Source organism: Coffea eugenioides, chromosome 2 (genome assembly GCF_003713205.1).
Source record: "Coffea eugenioides isolate CCC68of chromosome 2, Ceug_1.0, whole genome shotgun sequence".
In the NCBI taxonomy this organism is placed as follows: Eukaryota; Viridiplantae; Streptophyta; class Magnoliopsida; order Gentianales; family Rubiaceae; genus Coffea; species Coffea eugenioides.
In genome coordinates this window covers 35,099,373-35,111,278 of record NC_040036.1, presented here as the reverse complement: position 1 = coordinate 35,111,278, position 11,906 = coordinate 35,099,373, and the positions used below count along the sequence as shown (strand labels likewise).

The window sequence follows — 11,906 nt, the reverse complement described above, 5'->3', positions numbered from 1 at the left end:
AATAAAAGTTTGAAATAAGTAGCACAATTTTTAATATATATGTTCCACATTAATTAAACTTTTTTCTATAAAATATAAGATCATGGGCTCTACAAATGAATCTTGTAAATAAACTATAGTCTCTCATATTTGTAATGCAATTTGTAAAATTACTTATTTAGTTCTTATTATTTTATAGTGTGTGTATAAAAATAAAAATAAAATAAAAAATATATATATGCGGGGCAGATTCGGTACCCGCGGGTTTTTAATTATGTGACCCTAACCCGCCCCGCATCTTAGCGGGTACCCGACCCTCTTTTGACCCGATCAAATAATAAAAATCGGATATCCTAATTTTTAGATCGGATCGGATCGGATCGGATATGACTGGTTTTCGGGTTAGCGTATAATTTTGCCCACCCCTAACCATGGGAGCCAGGAAATCATTGGTTAGATGCAGGCATGCTAATGGGTAGAGTTTGGGTTGGATTCCTTTGATTTAGATCCAGACCCATTGAATTTAGATAGATCCAAACTTAGATCTAGACTCTCATGGGTCTGAAAAAATAAGCCCAAATCCACACCCATGTGAATTTGGATATCTAATGGGTGTCCGTTATATTTTTCTAAACACATTAAAGTAAAAATATATAGATTTCAAACAAAATAGAAACAACATTCAATTTTTAATTTTAAATAATAAAATTAATATTCAAGAAGTTGAATGAAATATTATGAATTCAAAAAATAACTATTATCAATTGCTTCTATTTATTTTTAAAATTTCAACTATATTTACATCTAATCTTTCATTTATTTGTCTTTATTTTTCTCCTTTTTCTGAAAAAGTTTGTACTAATTACATTGACAACTAGGATTAATTTGAAAAAAAGAAAACAATCATGAAATTTTACTATATTTGATCCAATGACCATTAGAATATTTTATAAACTTACTAATATATAGATATATATATAATTTAATTGCATATATATGAGTCTAAGTAGGGTTTGGTATGAATTTGGAATTGGATATGGATCATAGAAAACCAAACCCTATCCAAATCCATAACTCTTTTACAGAGTTTGGGTCTGAGTTTAAAAAATTAAATCCAAATCCTACGCAAATACACAGGGTCTAGATTAGATTTGGGTAAGATCTGATCCATTGACATGTCTAGTTAAATGTTTTGGATAAATTGTAATGTTAGATCAAGTATGGAATTTCGAAGAACCTTAAAAAGGCTGCTCGCTTAATTGCTATATGACAGAAATTGAGATACTTGTTGATCTCGCTTGGTATTAATTAAGTATATATTTTTAAGTATATATTGTCAGATCCCTCTCCCCTGTCTTTGGTTCTTAAATCTAATAATTCCCCTGCTAAAAAAGTGGGTCAAGTATTAACTGTAAGATTGTTTCAAAGGGGCACAAAATCTTACTAAGAAAGAATTCTTTGTTAAGCAATAGTTAATCAAAGTTTCAAAGAAATGACTTCTTGGAAAATCTAAACTTCCCATTGATCCTCCAACTTCACATGTTTTTTTTTTCTTGGAATTTTGAATTATAAGGTAGGCATTAGAATGTGCACATTATAAAGCATTAGAATGTTCCCCAAATTTAAAAAGAAAGAGATAAATACACTCATACTCACATAAAGCAAATATGAGACTTTTGTTTATATATATTCTAAAAAAAAATGAAGTACATTTAATGTAGTCAACCATCTTTTCCCGTCCCCTAAAATGGAAAGAAAGAAAAACGTGGTATAGGATAAAACAAAAAAAAATAATAGTGAGATGAAAAGGGGTGCAAATTTTTACAAAATAATAGTGAGAACCAATCGGCAAACAAAACATGACTGACCCAGCCCAACTGAAAATTGTCCAATCAAAGCCCATTCTACGAAAAACCCAACGCGAAATTTTAGGCTTTCTAGCCACCTTCCAACGTCCAAAGCAGCACTCTCTATTTCCTATAGTGTCTTGGTTCTGCTCATCCCCTCTTCCCCCCCCCCCCCCCCCCCTTATATTCATTGATTCCCAGAAAATTGTTGAAGCCAGAAACCCTTTTCAAAATCCCATCGAAATCCAATCAAAATCCATTATCGAAGGGAATTAACAATGGTTTGTATTCGCAAGGCAACAGTGGATGACCTATTGGCTATGCAAGCCTGCAATCTCTTCTGTTTACCAGAGAATTACCAGATGAAATACTACTTCTACCACATACTTTCTTGGCCACAGCTCCTCTATGTCGCTGAAGATTATAATGGGAAAATTGTGGGATATGTGTTGGCTAAGATGGAGGAGGAAAGCTCTGAGTGCCATGGCCATATCACTTCTCTTGCTGTTCTGAGGACTCATAGGAAACTTGGTTTGGCTACGAAATTAATGACTGCTGCCCAGAATGCCATGGAGCAAGTGGGTTTTCTTTCTTTTGTTCTATGTTATTTTTTTCTTTTGGTTTTTTCCCCTTAAAATTTAAGCTGGATGCATTGATTAAATCTGATATGGGTCGTGCTCATTGTGTCATTTTTTCCCCTAAAGTACATGCTTATGCAAGGAAGTTTGAGTTTAGGTATGGAATCGTCGTTGACTTCGGATGATTTTCGTTTATGCTGTCTGTTCTGAATATTAACTAGATTTTCATATTTGGAGGATTGGAGAACGAGTCTATCAAGATTCCAAGAGTTATGAATATTTGAACATGTAGTTTGTCATGGTCATGAGTCCTACAACTGAACTTTAGGGCAAGTTGGATTTTGGGAAATCTGATTTGAGCTGAAAGATTCGTCCTTTGTGTATCCATTTACAGCCTTATGCAAGAAAGTTTGTCTTTATATGGATTCATGTTAAATTATGTTGGCTTTTGTTCTCTTTGTGGAGTCTGATAGTATTGCGTGAAGAAAAATCTATTCTCCTTTTGACTCTATATTTCAATAATCTGATTTTGCCAAACCAATGACAACTGTGTTATGTGTCATAAGCTTGTAAAATTGCCCGTAGTACTTTCTTATGAGAAATATACAGTCGTTTCTTGAGAAACTTTGTGGTGTTGGAAGTCCATTGTCTACTTTAGGTTTTGGAATTATGTAGCTCACAATTTTAATGTGGTTTGTTTGCCTTTCTTAAGTTTTATTGAATCCGTATGGTTGGGGAATAATTTGAAACAGTAGAATTCTTTTGTTTTGTGATGTTGCTTTTATGCATTTCAAGGAAATGAGGTTTTGTGTGGTTTATGTATATCTAAGTATGTTTAATAAAATTCCTTGACTGTTATGTTAGATCAATGTGTTTGGTTCTTTTTGGTAGTAGAATATCAACTAAGGTTTCCATCTTTGGAGGATTGGAGAAAGAGTCATTCAAGGATCCCAATGATTCTGAACAGTACTTGAATATGTACTTATCATGGTCCTGAGTGCTAGAACTCAACTCTAGGGGAATTTGATTTTGGGAAATCTGATTTAAGATGAAAGATTCGTCCTTTTTGTTCCCATTTACACCAGTATGAAAGAAAGTTTTAGCCTTTTTGTGGATTCTTGTTATATTATGTTAACTCGTGTTCAAGTTGTGGAGTCTGATAGTAAACAAATTCTGTTTTGATTGAACCTTCCAATTGTCTAATATTGCTGAACCAGGGACAAATTGGTTATGGGTTAGAAAGCTATAAAGTTGTCTGTAGCACTTGGTTTCTCATGAGAAAATATAAAATCCCCAGGTGTTGGGATTATTAGCACCCTATTAATCCTTATCTGCTTGGGTGCTGATTATTAGCACCCTTTTGGAGTAGATTATCTGCTTATGTGTTGGGATTATTAGCACCCTATTAATGCGGTATTTTGCTCTTTTAAGTTTGAATGAGTCAGTATAATTGGTGAATGGGGATTGAAATAGTATACCTCTTATTTTGGGTCTGTGACGATACTTTGATGCATTTCAAGGAATGAGTTTTGTTGTGGTTAAAATATACTCAATCATGTTTAGTGAAAATGCTTGACTGTTATTTTAAAATATTTTTCTTTGTTTCTTTTTTGGTATCCAAGTTTGTTCTTGTTTTGCTTTGGAACAGGTGTATGGAGCAGAATATGTGTCGCTGCATGTGAGAAAAAGTAATAGGGCTGCATTTAATTTGTACACGGAGACATTGGGCTACAAAATTCATGATGTGGAGGCCAAGTACTATGCAGATGGGGAGGATGCTTATGATATGAGGAAGCAGTTGAAGGGTAAAAAACATCAGCACCATCAGCACCACCACCACCACCATCACCATCATCATCACCATGGTGGTGGCTGTTGCTCCGGAGAAGCTAAGGTCGAAGGAAAAGCAGGTGAACCGGAAGCAAAGGCAGAGTGATGATCTCATCGAGAATATTGCTGAGTTTCTTGTAGGATGGTATTCTTGGTAATACTCAAAGCGAATGTAATCGTAATATTAGTAGCTTTTACTTCTTAAAAGTGTGTCATAACATATTCAAATTTGTGGTTCTCAAACTATGTGCTTGTAATGAAATTGGTTACCTGATGGTGATTAGTTTTTCTGAAGCTGATCTATTGATCTCTTAAACCATAAATTAGCTACAGGCATGCTACACATTTAGTATGAAATCCAGGGGATACTTTAATAATCATAGTTGGCTTTTGGTTGCATGTATTACATGATTGTCCAAGCATTAAAACTTTTAACAGCCTATTGAGCTGTTGTTTCATGGTTTTATACGTGTAACATTTAATGGCAGCTGGAGAGAAGAACTTGGAAGGTCCAATTATGAGATTTGGCTTCTTAGATGATGAAAATAGTCAGCAGGAATACAGATCCACTGTAAACCTTCATCAGATGAACTTATTCTCAATAAGAGTTGAATATTCCCTTCTCAGATTTTCCTTGTCTGTGGGTGAAGAATGTGCGCATATTATCTGGTTTTATCTCCAGTGCAATTTAGTGTACGCACCTGAACATTGTTGGCATGCTAGATTAAATGGTAGAGGGTTGATATGGTAATTAATTTTTCAGTAGTCTTGGATTGACAAATCCATAAATCATATGTTGTACACTTGCCTACTGTAGCTGAGAAGTGTAACTTTTGAAATTCTTCTACTGATAATTGGTAGGACTGTGAGTTAGGTGGCAGAGTTAGTCCTCTAATTGGTTCAATTTAAAGGAGCCTTTGTTTCAACATTTGGTTTTTGCTGAAGATTTCCATAGACAGATGCAGACATAATTTGTTAGCAGGTATCTTGCATTTTCTTTGCACAATAATTGAAAAAAAGATTCATTTAGTTATCTTTGAAGTGGCTTGGGTTGATAGTATGTCTTCAAGGTTACCTGAACTGAGCGCTGATACTCCACAATGTCCCTTCACACTCTCTCTTAGTTGTTGGCAGTTGTCGAGTTAGTGAAAAGGAGTATGATAGAATTGCCAAGCATATTTTCCAGATGCTTCATTCAAGGGAGTTAAATATGAGTGAAGATTTATGTGGAATATGATTCTTTTATCTTTTCCAAATTTAGCATATTTGGTACCTAGATTTTTCTGTGTTCAATGACGTGCTGAAGTTTGTTAATGTGACAGTTTATTATAGGCTGAAATTTTTTCCTTGATCAATGTCACATGATATTGGTAAAATGATTGTGCATAGGTCATGGATGAATGAATAGTTTGATCTATCAATCAAGTATACTCACCTTCTAAATCTGGAATTATTTGGAATTTGAATTTATTTGTGGTACATGAGAGTTTTAGAGACCAGCAAGTCATATAGCATGAAAAGTTTAATATAAGGGATCAGTAGATGGTAATCTCTTATCGTGTGGCTTTTGCTGATTTCCGTGGAGACATGCCACCATGAAATGAAGAGGTGGTGTTTTGTGTTTGTAGGCACTATCAAGTTCAAAGGGAAAGATTTTTCTTAAGATTTATTTCAAATATATTTTTAGCCATTTCGGATTATTAGTATAGTTTCAACTTAAGAGTCATCTCTCCAATTGCGACCTCATTTTCTTGAACTGTTGATTGAGTTTGAATTCTGCATCTTCCTTTTCGTAGTTTTTGGTGTATCACTAGACTTTTGTATTAACCATCAGTTTTAGTAATGATGAAAGATTATTGGTTTCCAGTATAAGATAAATGATCATTTGTATGCATCTTTTCTGTACTTGCACAAAAAGTAACAGAAGTTTGGTTCAATGGATATATGTCGTGTCTCTATATGGACAATTTTATAGTCCTATGCATGCTCACGTATGCTGTGCTTTGAGAGGACGTTTGACATGGGTAACTTGTGTATATTGTGTTAGTTTTTCGAGAAACCTTTGGGGAAAAAAAGTTATATCGAGAAAATTAACTAGGCAGGCAGCGTGAACCCGTGGCTTAAAACTGCTGTTTTTTTTTCCCCCTTTCTTTCTTTTCCGGAGAAACCCAATGGCTGGTGATGGAATCAAAATTGGCAATAATTAAAGTAGTCCAGCTTAAGTTTAGGTTTAATCGTTACTGTAAATACAGTCTGCTACTTGTTTGAAGGTCTTTCGGAACATGGGTTTTTCTTAGCCAAATTATGAGACTGAATTGTTGGCTCAGGTATATTGTTGTCGTGTCTCCTAGACAATTTCCCACATTCAGGACTTTTTTGGCTCATCTGATTGAGGGAGAATGCAGGCCATTGACATCTTGTTTTGCTTGTTGGCGTCTTTAGCCTGTATTATTGCTTCTGATCTGTTTAACAAACATAATTTAAAACTGGTGCACTCCATGGAATACCTATGTAGCCTATCTAACTCAATAAATTTATGGCATTGTTGAGCCTGAACTTTCTCCATTAGACTGGAATCTGTAGACAGCGAAGGGGACACCAATTATTTTCTGGCGACTCGTGGGACGTGAAGAAATGGAAATAGCTACTCTTAGAAACGAAATGAGCTGCTGCTAGAGAGAATACTAAGTGCTTGCTTGTTTTGTCGGTGGTAAAAGATGTTTAGATTTTAAACCAAATTTAGGATGAATTTTCTGTGTATTGTTTCCCTTATATTTCAATTGTTAACAAGTTTGGGCCAATCCAAATATGGCTCATGACCCAATCATTTCTTGGACCAAGAATGAGTTTTACATTTGTGAACGAGTTGAGATTAGGGTCAAGAATATGATTATTTTTTTTTAATGTGAATTTAGTTTAAACATGCTAAAATCCAACTCATAAAACTCAATTGATAGGCCTAGTTACAACCTACCAATCTCCACCATCAATTTCACCCTAAATTTTCTTCCATCAATCCACCCTACTAATTTTATATCTAAACTCTCCACCTACAAGCCAACGCCCACCTCTATGCACCTAAATGCCACACCATATCTAATGTAATTGCTTCCGATTTTAGTAACTCTCCACAATTTGCCTCATGAATCCACCACTCTAATTAGATTTTTTTTTCAGCTTTTTATCAAGCTTGGACTTTATTTTTTTTTTAAGAAATTCATTCCTGTCTTTTCTTAATCCATGTAGTGCATAATTTATCATATTTTGAATTGTGTATGATCCATATTGGGTATCTAAATTAAGTTTGGTTGGTTTTTCCTATTGGGATTTCTTAGGAAAGAGGGCCCTATTAAAAATTTTGATTTTTGGACTGAATGATGCATTTTCATCAACTAGGATGGGTGCACGTGCCTTGCACGATTTTCTATACTTTGTTAACTATTATCTATCAACATTGCTAGTGTGCAGTGGAAACTTGTGAGATGGACACAATTAAATTTCTAACTCGCAAGTCCATGGAAAATCTGTAGTAAAAATTTAATGGGTTTGGTAGGCACTAGTTAAGAGACTTTAGGTGTTACCTTTTCTTTTATTTATTTATTTGCATAAGTGTTGTTAATTTGGAAAAATGTTTAGATGTAGTATCTGCAATAAATGCGAGTGCTTGCATCTGTGTAATAAATATAGTAAATTTGATATAAATTAAGCACACTAACAAGGTTCCCACTCTAACACCCTATAAAAAATCCAAGCAAGTATCAAATAGCCAATATGAGGCCATAACTTATAAGCCAAGCTAACATGGAAGCAAGAGTTTGGATTATTATTTTGGCGTGAGTTTTTGGATATGGGGCACAAACGGTCATCAGATGATTGTTCAGGAGCGGTCCTCTCACATGTTCCAACAAGAGGCTCAGCAAGAGCCACGTCGCAAGGGAATAAGTAAGAGACGAAACAACCTCGTTTCAATTAGTAAGGCTCAAAAAATAAAAAACGATGTTTTACTTTAACAGATTTCGTCACAAAGCGTTAGGACTTCGTTCCATAGAATCCCGCCCAAATGAACAAGAAGCAGTAATTGAAACAAAAAAAGTCCCTTGCATTCCCTCCAAAATAATTGCCAATATTCATTCATCCACAATTCTAGAAAATAGGACAAGATAGCATATGACAAAATAACATTGTAGAATAAGAAAGTTTCAGACCAAGGGCAAAGAAGAAAAATGGTGGAAATGCACTGTCACCTAACATAAATTACAATGAGGAGAAGGAAGAAATAGTGGCAAAAAGGGATAGTCTCGGAAGTGTGAAATCTAAAAAAGTTTAGGGAAGATGAACCCGAATTGTAAAGTGGGAGATGGGGAATTCGGAGCAAAGACTAAGCAGAGACATACCCAGGTAATAATACTGCAAGCTTATCACATAATTTGCATATTTTGACAATGATGTGGAACAAGTTTACTTGTACTTGTTTTAGGCAAACAACTTGATTGAAACACTATAAAAAAATAAAATAGAAAGTTTGTTCGGAAAACTATATGAATACTAGGAGTTAAATATGTTGATGGACCATATAAAAGAGGAAAGTGGAAGAAAATTTTGCACAACAAGTGTTTGTGAAAAAGTAAAGGACAACTGTCCAACCAATTATTGGTAGGACTTGCTAGTAGAGGATAAGCAGAAGTCATGAGTTTCAACAATAATAAGAATGGTATATTCATTATACGAACTATATGAGAAACTTTCCACAATAAGTGAGGAGGTTTTGGGCAAGTAAAAGAATAGGGAAATTTAAAAGTTGTATTTTTTTGGGTAAGCAAGCAAATCTTATGGTGTATATACTATTACTAGGTGTTTATGGGTGATCACTTTGGGATAAACTGAGACATATAGAAAGAGAAAAAGTAAGCAAAATGGCTCGTCAAAAGTAGATATATATAGGTGAAGATATTTAGATGTGTATGTCCTAATATCATGTTAGATAGCAAATATTTTTTTAGATGAACTAATGATAGTGGAGAAATAGTGGGATGCAATGTAAATCAGCAATTGGAACTAATTGCTTTACAATTGATTAGCATTACTGTTGATTAGGATTTGTATGTGTTATGCTAAATTTACACAGTGTTCAATGTGCCTCACGTACTGTTAAAAATTGGTTACAAGATTATACGCGTGCCTATACATTTTGTTGGTTACGTATTACGTCATGTGACTAATTAGTGACATTGAAGCAATGCTTTGATGCAATTGAAAATCAATAATTTATTAACATAACAATATTAAAACAAATTATGGAAGATTGACAACAGAAGAAAAATTTAAAAAGAAAGGGGGAAGGAGATAGGGAAGTGCACACAATATACTAGCATTAACTGTTGTTACCTCATGTTTGTGAGTTGGTACCTATTCGTATAGTAGCAATCTAGTTGACATGGATTACTTCAAAATTGATTGCAATGGGTGTAGATTCTAGGTTATGTGTATTAGTCCGAATGTACATATTGTTCAGTATACCTGACATAGTGAAAAAGAATGGTTACAATGTATTTTAGTAGCATGCCTTTATATCATGTTGAATACCTATTGTTTTATGTGAACAAAGAGTGATAGTGTAGCAATACTCTCATACAGTTGTAAATTAGTAATCCATTAGCATAATTGTATTTAAGAAAAATCAAGAAGATTGACAATAGAAGAGAAAAAATAAAAGAAAGGAGAGGGAAGGGAAATGCAACACTATAAATCATTAATAGTTGTTACTTAATATTTGTCACTTGATACTTATTTGTATAGTAGCAACCCGGTATTTGAATTTCATGGAGTTAAATTTGATTGGTATGAGTGTGGGTTATAGTAAGTATGTGTTAGACTGAATATTCTTGACATTGAGTGTTCTGAATATGCTATATCATACTTAGTAGTGCATTTAGAATGTATTTGACTATAACAACATAAGCAGCAACATCCCATAGCAACTGAGGGAGATGTGGCTGGTGAAGCACCCCTAACAAAGTCCACCATAGGTGATTTTGATTCACAATTAACCTTAGCAAGCTAGTCTGATCAAGTAATTACTATTGATGGCAATGCGATAGATATTTATGCAGCTGAATTAAAGGCTCCGAAAAGCATTTCAGAGATCCCACTGCCATTATAACTAGCCTCACATTCTGGCAGTCATGCTTACAGTGGTCAGATGGCACAAACACTAGCATAGTTGGCTTTGCGAAGCATAAAAAGGAAAGGTTAGTGTAAGTTGAGAATTTAAATATTCTATGTGATAATTAATTGCAATTACTTTCTATTTTCCATTGTAATCAATTTGGCTTAAACTATCGCTCACTAGATTAAGTACTGGCATTTACTGCTTTGGTTTACCTGTCATCTCCTAAACAATTCAATATTTTGGCTATTTTGCTTACCAATGTGATAAATAGAACTGTGCACTTGGGTTGCTCATGGCGACAAAGTTTCGAAGGAAAATTGACTTCAGTAGTTTCACTTTCAATGTTGTCGATATTCCTCACCTATCACCCGATAATGTGTAATTTTCTGACGACTTTAATATTCATGATGAAATACCCAGATCACTGGAGCGAAAGGTTGGCTGTGCATCATTTCGATTTATTGAAATTGCTCATATCCCATAACTTGCAAAGCTAGTTGTTTATATATTGAATACCTTTTGTGGAAAAATGAATGATTGGAGTTAAAAAATTTTGCAGGAAAATGATACCAAGTATTGGTTGCTATACACAGCTTAGCTATGTACTTCAGAGCATAATGCTAACTTCAAGGAAATCATAATGACCTTGCAGATTCCAAATAGAATGAGCCTAACTCTTACCGATGCTTGAAGTCGAATGTACACTGAAATGACCGCTTGCAAGTTAATAAACAAATGACTATATTCAGATAGTTTTTGTTTTTGTTAAGGTCAATAGATGGAAAAAGTTCATCCATGTTAGAAAAATAATAGCATTTTTTTTGTAAATTTGTGAATGCAATAAAAATGAATAGTGTTGTAGTTGTGTACCTCTTTGTGGCAATTATTGGAGTTATTGTCCAGCACATATGTTTGACGAATTATTGGATTTCAATTGATTCTATTAAACAAAATAAAAGTTCTTGTAATACACTAAATGAATTGGTGATACTTGAGCACTGCGTAGTACCTTTATATGAAAACAAATTGATCATGTCAAATTTAGTGCTTGTGTGCATACATAACAGGAAATAAAGTGTTCCTGATCAGTAGAATGCTGTTTACACAAGTTGTACATTCTTATTAATCACTTGTACAACCTCACAACACAAGCGTCATAAATTTAGCACTACTTGAATTTTAGCAATTTAGGATTCCTAACATACCATAAAAACAAACCATTCTTGATCAGTGTAATACCATCTATACAATTTGTAACTCCTTATTAATTATTTATACAATTTCACAATACAAGTGTGATAAATTTAGAATTACCTAAGTTTTAGGAATTCAGGATTCCTAATGGAACACAAAATAATCTATTTTCAATCAGTATAACACCATCTACAGAAGTTATACATCCTTATTAATTGCTTTTACAACCTTACAACACAAGCATCAAATTTAGCACTACCTGAGTTCTAGCAATTTTGGATTCCTGGCACAATATGAAAATAAATCGTT

General features: G+C 34.1%; 1 protein-coding gene across 1 annotated transcript; it reads left to right on the top strand.

Moving 5' to 3' along the window:
• Positions 1–2,002: 2,002 nt before the first annotated feature.
• Positions 2,003–4,614, top strand: LOC113761275 (N-terminal acetyltransferase A complex catalytic subunit NAA10). The gene is made up of 2 exons (XM_027304184.1): positions 2,003–2,404; positions 4,053–4,614. Exons 1-2 carry the CDS (start codon positions 2,105–2,107, stop codon positions 4,338–4,340), a joined length of 588 nt encoding a protein of 195 aa, XP_027159985.1. The 5' UTR covers positions 2,003–2,104; the 3' UTR covers positions 4,341–4,614.
• Positions 4,615–11,906: the final 7,292 nt, after the last annotated feature.

What these genes read in the sequence shown, in the direction of transcription:
- LOC113761275 (XM_027304184.1), top strand. Translation starts at nt 2,105, where the DNA reads ATGGTTTGTATTCGCAAGGCAACAGTGGATGACCTATTGGCTATGCAA. An exon ending in CCCAGAATGCCATGGAGCAA is followed by an intron (nt 2,405 to 4,052) that starts GTGGGTTTTCTT and finishes GCTTTGGAACAG; the next exon opens with GTGTATGGAGCAGAATATGT.